Source organism: Amblyomma maculatum, chromosome 7 (assembly GCF_055883805.1).
Source record: "Amblyomma maculatum isolate TAMU_Amacu chromosome 7, ASM5588380v1, whole genome shotgun sequence".
NCBI classification, from domain to species: Eukaryota; Metazoa; Arthropoda; class Arachnida; order Ixodida; family Ixodidae; genus Amblyomma; species Amblyomma maculatum.
In genome coordinates this window covers 109,494,811-109,508,684 of record NC_139350.1, presented here as the reverse complement: position 1 = coordinate 109,508,684, position 13,874 = coordinate 109,494,811, and the positions used below count along the sequence as shown (strand labels likewise).

Here is a 13,874-nt window from a genome sequence, read left to right as displayed (position 1 = left end):
TTTTTTTTTTTTTCTGGCGGAAAAATTTGTTGCACTGATTTTGAATTTCAGTGCAGTTCCGAAATAGTGGCCCCTCCACTTTTCCGATAGTGTCGACTTACAGTAGTCTTTTAATTTTAGCTGTGGACGGCGTCACATGTTGTAGCACCTACGCATATTCTCTTGGCTTGCTTCCATGTGCTGCTTCTAGTATGCTTAAACTGTGTGCTGTTTACAGTCAGTACAGGGAAGTGTTCTCAAAACGCGACAGGGCCATTTGTAAGCAGCACCATTTCTACTGCGTTGCATTGCGAAGAGGCTAACGCAGGCCTTTGCAGTTTTAATGAAGATTTGACCTCATGCTTTCAAGTTTCTCCAAAATACTGGTATTGCTGCTATAAATTGACTACATGTCATCTCCTTTCATTTTCTGCTCCTTAGCTGCTCCAAAGCACATGTTTTGGCCATCCCACTCCTGTGGATGTCTCTGCAAAAGTGTTCTCTGACAAATAACCTGATGTGCAGGTGTGGGCCCCTGTGCGAGACGTGCTAGCCTACTGGCCGGAGTGGCTGCTGTCCATTCCCATTCTGGGGCTCCACCTGGCGCTCACCTTTTTTCTGCCTGTGCCTCACTGTCCCCGGTAAGTGAGTCATGTCACATCAGGCAAACATCTTCTCGAGACTCTCCACAGAGGACACGATCTACAGAGGGCACTTTTTTGAAAGGGAGTTCGATAATCTTGCAGCACCAGGCCTGACTAGAATGCATGCCCACTTTTGTAGCATTGCGAAGGGTGCTTCCAAAGTTAAATTGAATATATATTTGAAAATGGTCTCTTTCACAATATACGGTTGAATTAGGGTGCTAAAAGCATTTCTAAAGTAAACAGTAGGTAGACGAAGTATAAGAAACATAAAAATGTGCTGCCATTATCATTGTCCAGTCGGTTGGTGTACTCTAGTTTGCTTTTAGTATTTTTTTATCGATAAAGTACTGTTAAATTCTTTATTCATTAAGTTCAAGCTGTTCGAACTGTCTGAGCTGTTGAAAAATAAGGAGGTCTTAAATTATTAGCAGAGTGTGTGCAGGTGCACTCGCTTATATTTAGGCTGCCTACTTTCTGCTTTTAACCAAAAAACACTTGATAAACATTCGCCGGTAAAAAAATTGCAAAATTGGTTAAAACCAAAAAGTACCGGTTCTTAGAAGAGCTGTCCAAGGTTGAGAGGGAGGGGGGGGGGGGGGGGGGGGGAAGACACTCGTTGCTCTGCCGCGGTGGCCGCCGAAATGCCCTCACTAGCATCTTCGTTGCTGTAGAATTGAATAATTTACAGAAGTCTAAGCCAGAAGCAAGTCTCTCCAAGACTTGTTTTCCAATTTTGTTTTCCAACTTTGCCAACTTTAAAGGGACACTAAATAGAAAAATGAAGTGGGCTTGCATTGATAGAATGCCAGTTACTGGTTACAAAAAAGCCACTCTTACTGATAACAGAGCTGTTATAAGGTAGTAAAGAGGAAGAATAGGAATACAGGTATCGCCGCCAAGGCTCGCAACTACAAATCACGTGACACGCAAGGGATCCCGGAGGCTGACAAATGCGAATTACGTTGACCGTTTTAATGCGGTAGTCGGTTTTGTCTCGAATATAATAACATGCTTCTATCACACGTAAATGATGGCGAAAAGACAACATAAATGTTGCAAGGCAAATATAAAAATACACTCATTTCCTCCGCTTGTCGGTAGATGCCGTTAGTCAGGAACACTAAGCTAACTCGGTGCTACGGGCACTACAGGCGTCCACTTCAGTTGCGGTTATGTTCCGGCTCAAGCACTTCGTGCGTGCTCAGATAGTTTGGTTTGGGCCTGCGACGCCTTAAATACGAGCTCAGAGCAGCAGATGCGCCTCTCGGCACACACCTACGCAGTATTCTCCGCTCCCCGCGCGGCGGCAATCACGGAGTCTCCTCTTGCATCATAGTGTACGTCATCCTACCCGACTGCGTAGTAAGAGAAAACAGTTTGAATTCGACCGGCGAGAACAAAAAAAACCTCAACTTCTTATCGCAATATCTCAGCAATAATTCGATTTTTTGCTGCCGGATATGCGCCGACAGTGTCACCAAAGGCCGTTTATTAGATTTTTATAGCATATTTGGGTGTCTTAGTGTCCCTTTAAAATAAGTGGTCCCGTTTAGGAGCAGAAGGCATGGAAAGTAGCCCTCCAAGTGGGAGCAAGAAATTTCAGCGTCGATGATGGATGGTTGAGCCTGGATGGTTGCCATGGCTTAGTCTTATAGATGATCTCTGGTGAATGGGCTGCAGTGAACAGAGACATCTGCACCAACTGGCTACAGGGGCACCGCTGGAGGTTTTAAGCCGCTACGAGTCACAAGGCATCGTGAATGTCGATGAGATGGGCCATTTTATGAGGCACTTTCATCAAATGCTTGCATCTGCAAAGCCAAAGCCTGTACAGGTGGTAAATACAGTAAGGAGCACATTCTTCACTGTGGATGATTCTCCTTCCCATGGCCAGGTGAAAGAATTGATGTCAATCAGTTGTGAATACTACCTGCCCACCGATGCCACAGCAGTCATCTAATCAGTGGATCAAAGGATAGTCCAGAATGTCAAGGTCCATTGCTGCCACCAGTTGCTTCACTGAATGCTGCTGTGTACTGACAGCGGGAAGGATTACAGCAGTGACTCACTGTCGGCTGTACATGTTTTGGCCCCTGCCTGGGAACAGTCGCAGGTGGCAACTGTGAGAAGGTACTTTTACCATGCAGGCTTTGAAGCACACAAACCCATATCCTATGAAGAGGCAGTTACTATTGACAATACTGAAGTCGACACTATATTCAGTCAAAAAGTGCCCTCTGCTTCTCTCTCGCGATAGGACTATGAGGCAGTGGATGCAAACGTGACCACCCATAGCGAGGAAAGGAGCACTGGAGTGCAAGCCGAGGATCGGCTCTCCTGCAGTGATGAGTGTTAGGACTAGTATGCCTAGTGCAGTGCCAGACAATGAAGATAGAAATGTAGTTGTACTTTTACAGCACTGTTTTGAGCACGAAGGAGGTGCAGAATTTCATTTTGAGCCTATCAAACATGCACACTTACTTTGTGGCAAAGCAACTCAAGGATGGGAAACGGACCACAACTGATTCCTTTTTTCCCCACCAACAGCTAGTATAAATAAGGCTGTGCCTTGCTTAAGTGGGGGTCAGTGTAAGGCTTTTTTAATGCAATTTACATAGCGTGGGGAGGGACGGCTGGGATGGCAGCCATTATGGTAGGTATGATATGCGACGTTTAACATCGTGAAGCTTATACATGGGATATGAGGTACACCGTAGTGAGGGTTTCTGCAGTAATTTCAACTATCTGAGGTTCTGTAGTGCATGCTGACATTTCACAGCACGAAGGTGTTCTTGCATTTCTTTTCCGCCAAAATTTGTGGTCTTGAGTCGATTCCCCAAGCCGCCATTGCGGGTGAAGGTTTTGATAATAATGGTGGTGGTGATGAAGGAAAAAGCTGTGCTGCTCAGGCTACAGCACTGTAAAGGTGAGTTTCGCACGATATGCACCAACACAGAATTGAGGATCCAGTGTCGTTTTGCATCAGCATGTGTTGCCTGCTTAATTTGCTGTGCTATTTGCAAATTGCTTAGTGCAGGGAATAGCATCAATAGACCTATCGGGGAACATGGTAGGCTGTGGTATCGATGTAACCATGGAGAATTTGCTGCTTAGCTGTTGTTGCTTTTAGAGTGCTTATTCTTGAAGCTAAGATGCTATTGAATGTTGATGTGCAATTCATTTTGTACATACATTCGTCTGCATAACCCCAACTGTTGCCTCTTTCTAGAGTGGGGCCCATTACCAATGTGGCCTCCACTTTTTTACTTTTCACTGCTACTTAGAACCTTTTGCTTTTGCCATTGTGTTTATTGTGACTTGTTGCTTTTGTGCTTGAAAAATGGTGAGGACATCAGTAATGTTCACTTCATCTATGTAGGGGCTACCTGGGTCCTGGTGGGTTGCACCTGAACAGCAGCTTCACCAACTGCACAGGGGGTGCAGCTGGCTACATTGACCGGACCATCTTTGGCAATGAGCACATCTATCAGATGCCTGACATGCGGGTAACTGAGCACTGCACAAATCTGTGCCAATACCTGAGGCTTGCGTTTATTGTGCAGTGCATTAGCTGGATAGGGTGAAAACTGTAGCATTTATCGTGGCACCATCTGGTAATGCTATTGATTGCTCAACCGTGTCTGTGTAGTGCAGTGTGTCTTCAATTCAAACTGTTCTTGCTTATGTTCTCAGGCTTGGATCAGTGGAAGTGTGCTCCACCTGAATGTGAAATTTGTGTGACGTTTGCTTAGCATTGACTGCTCCTCGCAGCTCCACCAAATGGGGCAGTGCCCTTACACTGTCGGAGATATCGATAGTGATAGCCTCTAGGAACTAAGAGGAGCGAGACATTCATGCACCATGGCAAACGAGTAACCACATTTACGCACAGTGTACTAAGTGCTTTTGTAATACATTGAAGCTAAGAATTTGAGAGGTGCTTGTATGTATGTGCGTACAGTTACAAAGCACTCAAAATTCTCTCGTGGCCCGTGACTCTCTTTTGCTCGGTTCCACCGGCAATGGCACCAATGGCAACACGGCTCAACTGCTGAGCCGAAGGAAATTCCTCAGAAGAAAAGAAAGAACAGGCACGAACAAGTTTCTCTTCTGAGAAATTCTCTTTGGCTGGCGAATCTGTTTCGCTCAGTTACACCGGCAGTGGCAATGCAGATTGACTGCCAAACCAAAGCGAATGAAGAGCCACGAGACTGGGTGATTCATATTGAACGTGAATTTATCCTTTGTTTGCATAATTGTATCGCAAGCCTCAGAACACATGGGAGTTCCAAAGTAGGGGCGTTTATTACTTTTTTCATTTGCATCAGGCTGATCGTCTAGGCACCTTTGTGAAGATCATTTGACGTGCATGTGAGATGTCTGGCTTTTTGGGGCACTTCTTTGGTAGGTTATTAGATATGCAATTTTTCTTTCTGGCCATTATTCGAATGAGTTCAGAAACACTGTTGATTAGTTTTATGATCTTTTCCACACAGAAACAGTGGTATCAGTTGTGAAGGACTACAGATAATGCAAAGGATAGATAGCCTTACGGGTAAGCAGGGCTTTGTGAATAGCAGATAAAGAGAAGCACAGTAAGGAAAGTTAATTGAATAGCATATACAGAAAAAAGATCGATGAAACAGGAGGTAGAAAGCAACTTTCCATTCCTAATTGTAGACTGTAACGATCAGGCACCAAGGCACTTTGTGGTGTTTGCACATGACCTGCCAGTAGCACCTCTGCACCTGAATGTCAAAAGGGCAGTGCTTTCTTCAAGTACAGCTGCAGGTTGTGTGCTGGTTGTTAATTTGTAATTGGAATTAATTGCTTCTGTGCATGCCAACAAGATTCTCATTTTTGTTGTTATTTGTAATGCCTGAGGTGCAGTAATTAGTTTTTTAGGCCAACAGGAAGTTCTCTGTGCTTTTAATTACAACGTGACCTCATGCTTCTTGCAGCACATCTACCACACACATCAGCCTTATGACCCTGAGGGTGCACTGGGATGCCTCACATCCATCTTCCTTGTCTTCTTGGGTCTGCAGGTATATAGCTGTGTAAATGAGTGAATAAATGTATGGGCGGGTAGTATTTGTTTTTCTTCCATGGTAAACATTTTCTTAAAGCTGGTCCTTTGCAGCTCACTGATCTGTACTGCATGTTTAGGTCAGGTTCTGTCTTACCATGTGAATTGCCCTTGTCAGGTGAATTTTTATTAGAGGTGTGAAGTACAGTTAACACTCAGTGTTTTAAATTCATGGGGAACAGATTGCATGCTGTATTAAAAGATTCAGTGTCCACTTAGATAAATGGTATGTTGAAATTAAGTAAGTAGTTTAGTTAGTTGACTCTATCATATGTTTGATTGAGAAATGAGCATGAACAGTAAATACTACTTGCCACTCAAAGATATCAACGATGTTAGCGGATATAACAAGTGCTCTTTTGTTTAAAAAAAAAAAAATCTAACGAAAAAAAAAAGATTTATTGCATAGCAAATGTTTTAAAATGCGAGGCATTTGCAGGGAACCCATAAGATTTTCTGGTACCCAGTCGGGTGAGTGGAAAAGATTAGGAAGAAAAAAATTAACAGAGAATGAAGGAGATTTATGCAGCTTATATGTGCTAGTGTTACTTTCGTACAGCATGCTATATGATTGTGTAGCTCAGGTAGCTCAGAGGAATGCTCATGGTAGCTCAGAGGAATACTTTGGCACAGAAAACTACATAAAAAATATGAAATGATACTGCTTTTTATGACTTATTAGCTTTCTGAATGTTGTCATGAAGGGATGCGAGCTGCTTGACACTCTGTGCTCGCAGATTTGCTCTTGTTTGCGGGTATGCATTTGCTCATCATTGGGGCATTGCTAGGCAGCATGGAAAGAGCAGTTCCACTCACACTGCAGCATTTTACCTGTGGTCCATCCCTCCGGTGGCAACCGCTTACATCCCCACTTCAGCAAGGAGTAGCACTGTCCACTATTACTGGCATCTCCAACCACTGCCATCTTTAAGTTCTCAAGGAGACGATTGATTGATACCTTTATTTACTAGCCAATATTTTTGGTCTTGTTCTGAATAGCCTAGGAAAGAGGAAAGGTGGCATGGCTGGAGGCGTTTTGCTTGAAGGAAACGTAAAGGGCAGAACATGTTCAGCAGCTTACTTCCTTTCATGACTGCATTCAGTAAGCTGATGTGTTTCATAATGTGGTATGTTTTTCACTGGGTACAGCTATGTGAAGCTCTGTGTGTTAAATTGTCATTACCTAATTCCTTTCTTGGCTTCAATTTATGAAAAACCAGTTCATGTTCCATTCAAACTAAGGTTCCTTGCACTTGAAAAAAAGATATTAGTTCAATTCAAAGGCAAAGTTTACTATATTAAAGTAATTTCGCTGAAATGGGAAATTTTGTGATATCTTTCCAGGAAAGCAACAAATTGGGCTAGGTAGTTCCGGAACGTTTATTTCCGCAAATTGGTGAGCTTTGGGGGGGTTTGCTGTTTTAACACCAGTTCTATTCCTTTGCATTGCAACCTTATCATGTTGTGCTCCAATAATATACTGGCGCTTAGTGAGACATCATAGATTGTCTGATCTCGCAGACCCAGTAAGAAAGAAAACAAACAAACAAACAAACAAAAAAACAGTGCAGCGGAGTAAACTTTCGTTTCAGCCTCCTGCTATTGCTGCAGCAGATGTGGTTGATAATTTTTATCACATTCTCACATATCAGCCCTATCAGATAACAGCGTGACAGCTGCTGTCATCCATTCTCCACTGCACTGTTATCAACGAGCGGGCGTGCTTGGGTAAAGTTGATGGGAAGGTGAACGCACCACTGGGAGAAGTACAGAGTTTCCGCTATACGAAGGGTCCATGGTGGTAAGGTGAAGACAAAAAAAAAAAATACCTAAGCTTGCAGCATGACCACTGCAATGGCAATCACTTTTGTAGTAAGGCTGCTGGTGCTTGGCGTTGCTGAAACTAGGGCTAGTTAGTTGATAATCTTGAATATGGATGTCATTTGTATTTACTGAGTTTGGGAGGCTGAAAAAATTGAGACATGACATTTTTTCACCATGCATCGGGTTTGTAATCCTTTATTTCCCTCGCCCTGCATAGTTCCAAGTAGCATATATTTTCCAAATTTAGGCACCGAGCTGAGCCTGGAAGTTGAAGCCTTTTGTTGTTTACGTTTTGGGACATGGACGAGGCAAAGGGAACGGAAGCGTCAGTTAGCTATTGCTGCCATCATTAGTTTTGATCAAAATCAAAGGGCATTTAGTCTCATGTTCACTTCTAAGGGCTGCGTGGTTTTTTTTTTTTTTTTTTTCAGTTGGTTATCCTAGTGTACACCTGTTTAACTGCTTACCTTGTGGATGAGGGACCTGAGGCAATGACCAAAATGTGCATTACATGGTCGCCATGTGTCAGCATGCAGGAATGTCAATGCCATTTGATCTGCATAATAGCTTTGGTGTTCATTTTTGGTGAAGCTAGGTGGTGGTATTGAATTCATTAAGCACTTTTTGGAGGTGCCAAAATAGCCACTTTGGCTGCCTTTTTTCTTTCTTGCCAAAGGTTGTGGAACCTAAATGCAGCTGCCGCAGCTGCATTCCGACGGCCCCTGGATTGTGCAATGTTAGTGAATATCAGCGAATCCGAGACTGTCTAAATCAATCCTGAGCACCACCGTCTCACATAGTTCATGTGTCACTAGGGAACATTAAACTCGCCTATTACCTTTGCCAGATTGGCAGTTTTGTATATGTTGCATTGCAATACAAATTTTTACCATCCATAAATGTTGCATTGGAACCCCAGTCCAAGAAATGCATTGAGTGAATACTCTTCAGTGTTTATTTATTATTATTTTTTTTTTGCTTAGTTCAGCCTTCGTGATTTTGCAGTTGCATGTTTTAGGTTTCAGTTTTCTTCCTCGCTGATATTCATTTTGCAGTAGACAGGTGTGAGTGCACGTGGTCATGTGTGCAAGTGTCTTTTAGCTCTATCTCTTTTGCACTTCCAGAAGTATAAAAAAATAACTTTCAAGATGAATAGCATATTAACAAAACGTAACAAAAAGATGTAAAGCTGTAATATGCATAGTGTAGAAAATGGCATGTGAAAATGTACTGTCATTGCGGCGCTTTATTGCATCTTGGTATATGCTGGCCAGCAAAGCTTTTTGAATCGGAGGACACCTTGCACTAAGCACTCGTGTGGATCATACAGCGGCTGTTTTGCCTTGCTTTGAGGCATTCTGAAACTCCTCGCTGATTTCAAGTTTTTGCTTGCTGAAGATTGTCTCATGTGTAGCACCTTAATGACTCCTACTTTCTGTTGCAGGCTGGCAAAATTTTGCTAACGTTCACCGAGTGGAAGCCTCGGGTTATTCGTTGGTGCTGCTGGGGCCTGGCTTGTGTGAGCAACAGATTTTGTTTCTTTATTATAGCACTTTCACTCGCACCCCGCCGGGGTGGCGCAGTGGTTACGGCACTCGACTACTGTTCCAAGGATGTGGGATCGAATCCCGGCTGTATCGAGCAGTCGACCGGAATGACGAACGGGACCGTCAGGGAACAACCACCAGCTTTATTACGGCTCGTGCATATATAGGACTGTGGGGAGAGAAGGCAGGGTTAGGAAGAGAGGAGGCAGTGTAGCACGTTTCACATGAGCTGGTGATAACAAACGGGCACCGGCACTGATATGATACACCGGCCTCGGCGGCCACTTTTCGTTGAGGCGAAAAGCAAGGCGCCAGTGTGCTGTGCGATATCAGTGCATGTTAAAAAACCCCAGGTGGTTGAAATTTCCAGAGTCCTCCACTACAGCATCTCTCATAGCCCGAGTTGCTTTGGGATGTTAAACCCCACAAACCAAACCAACCAAACTTACACTCGCAACGGAACAAAGTACACTCGACTGCTGAAATTGAATGTGTAATTGGCTGTTACAGTGGATTACTTTTGAGCTGTACTTCAGGGAACCATAAAAATGTATTTGTTTTATAGAAGTGCCCCAAAAAGTATGTGTGAGCATGCTGATGTGTCCAGTAGCAGACTCATCACAGTGGCTTATTGGTTAGGCACTTGGCTATTGAGCCAGCATACCCAGGTTTGAACAGGGTGAAACTCAAGGTAACTTTATGCTGTGCGATGCCAGTGCATGCTAAAAAACCCGAGGTGGTGGAAATTATCCAGAGCCTCCCAATATGGCATCTCTCATAGCCTGAGTTGATCTGGAATGTTAAACCCCGCATATCGTGCTGTATTATATCATGTACATACAGTATCATATATGCACGGTACCATATATGTGTACTTTCAACACCATGAAATGAATGAAGAATGAAATGTTTTTAGCTCCCGCTGTTGGAACACCGCCGGTGACCTTGGTACCTTAATGAAGGAGAACACGAAATTGAACCTAAATGAAGCTTCGAAATTAAACACCACAAGCCTCGTGGCATCATCCATCAGCATGACATGTTACAGGTCAACAGTGCAAAATGAAAAAAAAAAAAGAAAAGAAACAAACAAAAAAACACACAGTTAAGTGCTCAGGCGCATCTGGTATGTTACTCCAGTAATAAACTCATTTTGTGCTTACGTGTATTATCGATTGTGGGAAAGGTCAAGATTTAAAATAGAGTATATTTCATTACCAACCTTTCGCTCCCTTCACAAATTTGTGACCATATTGGCAGAGCATCGTACAGACACTCGAGAAGCCGTGTTATACAGTAAAATAATATATAAAAAAAAAATGAACTACTGAATGAGATACAGTACAACCTCGATGTAACGAAATCTCCAATGAACGAAGTAGTTCAGTTTCTGTAACTTTGGGCGCATAGAACACAATGTATTTTTAACCCCCTATAACGAAGTAAATTTCACCGAACTTTCAATGTAATGAAATTTAGTTGAAGGCTCAATGCTTGAATAAAGGTGTACTGTGAACATAAGCGGTTGAGAGCAGCGCCCACCAAAGTGCACGCAGCCTGAAAACAAGCGCAGCGCTGCTAAGGTAGGTCGACCTTGGCGCCGCAGAGCCGAACATGAGCGGTTGAGAGCAGCGCCCACCAAAGTGCACGCAGCCTGAAAACAAGCGCAGCGCTGCTAAGGTAGGTCGACCTTGGCGCCGCAGAGCCGAACACACTTAAAAATGTGATGATGATGATGATGATACGACGTGACATTTGCTGCACCATCTGATGTACTAGTGCGCGGGAGGCGCAAACATAGTGTTGAGCAACTCTACTAGGCGGCACGAGCATCGGCCCAGTTTAGGCGCCGCAGTGCAGCATACAAGCTCTCTACCCAGTTTATGCCTATTTCTTGCGCAGCGCACTGGGTGTGCAGCGTTTGTTATCGCATTGTCACGTGACTGGTGACCTGTCTCTTTGCGTCGTCGTAGTCATGACGCTTGTCTGGTGGCTCCGTTCCAGCAGCATGAGTGGCATACGAAAAGTGCTCTCTAGAAGTGAAGGCCAGCATACTGGAAGCCGTCATGTAGGGCGAAAAGAAGAAAGATGTCGCTGCAAAGTTCGGGATACCACAAAGTTCACTCTCCATTATTTTGAGCTCCAAGGAATCCATTATCGACTCCTTAAAAAAGGGGACAAGCAGCCAGCGGAAAAGGTTGAAGGCAACGGCCTATGATGACGTGGATAAAGCCGTTTTCATGTAGTTCATGTCAACCCGGGCGCAAAACATTCCCATTGGTGGCACGGTCCTACAACAAAAAGCAAAGGATTTCGCATGCCTGCTTGGTCGCGACGACTTCCAGGCCAGCAGCGGCTGGCTGCATAGGTTTAAGGCTCGACACTTGATCGTTGGCAAAAGCCTGAGTGGTGAGTCGTCATCGGCTGATGCAACAGAATCGGCCGCTTAGATTACAAACGCAGTGCCAGATATCTTCGAGCGCTACGATCCGGCAGACATCTATAACGCGGACGAGACGGCATTGTTTTATCAGATGCTGCCTAATCGCACACTGGCTTTGAAAGGTGATCGTTGCCACGGCGGCAAGCATGGCAAGCTATGGATCACAGTCCTCCTGTGCGCCAACATGGATGGAAGTGACAAGCATTTGCCGCTTGTGATCGGGCGCAGCAAAAACCACACTGTTTTAAGAATTCGCGACAGCTCGAGATTTTCTATACATCGAACAAAAAAAACATGGATGACCCGCAGTATTTTCTGCAGTTGGTTGCAAGATCTTGAAGAGGACATAAAAGAATCCGGATGCCACGTGTGCCTCACCCTCAACAACTGCTCCGCGCATCACATTGACAACTTGGAGCATGCACATGTGGAGCTAAGGTTTATCCCACCCAACTGCACATCCCTCATACAGCCGCTCGATCAGGGCATAATTAACAGTTTGAAATGTGCCTATCGCCGAAGATTAATTGACAAGCTGCTCCTCGACATTCGGCTGGAACGGTCAATAAACGTTGATTTGTTTCAAGCGCTCGAGATGCTGTCCGCATCCTGGAAAGTAACGGCGAAGACAATCATAGAAAACTCGAAAAGCAGGCCTTGGAGCAGACGCGTTCGCTGCAGCTTGACCTGAAGGTGGTTTGTCCACGCTTGAAACAACAGAAGCGCAGGCACTCCAGGAGTCTTGGGAGCGCCTTCGCAGCAGTGGTGCTGTGCCGGAGGACATTGAGATCGACGATTTTGTTCTTGGTGATTCCTGTGTCCTCGTGACAGAAGAGGTGACCACTGAATTCATCTTGAACGTTGTGGTTCAAGAATTGCAAGGTGAGAGTGACGGCGAAATGGAAAATCGGAACGAGTGTGACGACGTTCTCACTCGTTGACGACGAAGTAGTCAATGCGATTGACGTACTGAGGCGCTTTGCGGGCTCTACAGGAGAGGAAGAGGCTATGCGGTCATTGTGGGCCTATTGTAATGCCGTTGTTGAATGCAAAGAAGACTCAAAAGAAAGTGACGGACTACTTTACCCACAAATAAAAGTTATTCCGTGTGTGCTTTGCACCATCAACACCATTTGAGAATTTTATTTGTATGTTAAGAGCATAAGTTCGATGTAATGAAATTTCAATGTAACGAATTCAAGTGCCGTTTTTACTGACTTCGTTATATCGAGGTTTAAATGTACAAAGGCATTTAGAACTGAGACTTTCACCCCCCTTCCCCAAAAATTTTGCCAGTGAAGGTTTTAAGGAAAAAAAAAGAAAGGGAAAGAAAACAACGTTTGTTAGCGCACTCTCTGTTTTACGCCGTCACTATCGCATTCACCGCAAATTTCTTGGTAATCACCAAGATGCTGCGCAGCAATAACATGTTATCAAGGTGTGTTTACCCTTTTGAATTTCGCAGTTTAAATTATCAAGGTTCGAATTAACGAGCTTTCACTGTAGTTGTATTTATCAAATGGTTCATCCATATGCCCCTAAGGAACCGCAAAAGAAATATAGTTTCTCCTCATGAAGTCATGTTTCTGCGGAAACGGGCGCCTCGTATTTTGGCTTGTTGGCGTTCTTTGGTGTTTCGCCCCACTGCACCTATGCACTGCAGGAAAGCAACTTCAAGCAAGTTTTTCACGTCTCGAGTGCTCGTTAGGTTATGTCCGGTTGATCGCGGACGTATTATACGACTATGGTTTGTCGAAATTTTGAACATAGTAACTGAGAAATCGTGTTTTCTGAGAACGTATTAACCGAGAGAAAAATAGTGTAACTCTATGGCAGATGCATTACTCCTTCGATTTTAAACATATGAAACAGGAAATCGTATGAACCGGGAACATATCAACGAGGTTTCACAGTACCTGCTTATTACGGTCGCTTCATAACTCCTAACGCTCTGCTGTTTGCAAAAGAGAAGTGCGACAGAGAGGCAGCGTTGAAAGGGAAACTGCTGCACATGGCCAGTGATCAACCACTGTCACAACACTGGTCACGAGGTTTGGCTCGCTGGCCCGGTCAGGGATGTTTGTCACTGGCAGAGTCTGATCTCTGCCTTCTGCGCTATTGCCACATGGAGGCAGTGCACAGGCAGCTGACATGTAGTGTATCTTGTGTGCACATGCGCCATGATGATAGCTTTCTATTGCTTCTTTGTACAGAATACTACCATTGGATGTCCTACCACTAGATGCCGTGAAAGCCTCAATAGCTGTTTCTATTATCGCAAAAGTGTCTCGGTCAGGAGCAGTGTATCACGCTGGAGAGGTATGAACGGGGCTTGGCGTTGTCTG

General features: G+C 44.3%; 1 protein-coding gene across 1 annotated transcript in view; it reads left to right on the top strand.

The window, feature by feature from the left end:
• Positions 1 to 13,874, top strand: part of Hgsnat (Heparan-alpha-glucosaminide N-acetyltransferase) — a 98,105-nt gene that overhangs the window by 64,289 nt on the left and 19,942 nt on the right. The window contains exons 10-13 of the mRNA XM_084609377.1: positions 505 to 620; positions 4,006 to 4,132; positions 5,588 to 5,674; positions 8,984 to 9,058. Coding sequence (XP_084465503.1) covers positions 505 to 620; positions 4,006 to 4,132; positions 5,588 to 5,674; positions 8,984 to 9,058 — 405 coding nt within the window. The remainder of the gene's footprint in view (positions 1 to 504; positions 621 to 4,005; positions 4,133 to 5,587; positions 5,675 to 8,983; positions 9,059 to 13,874) is intronic.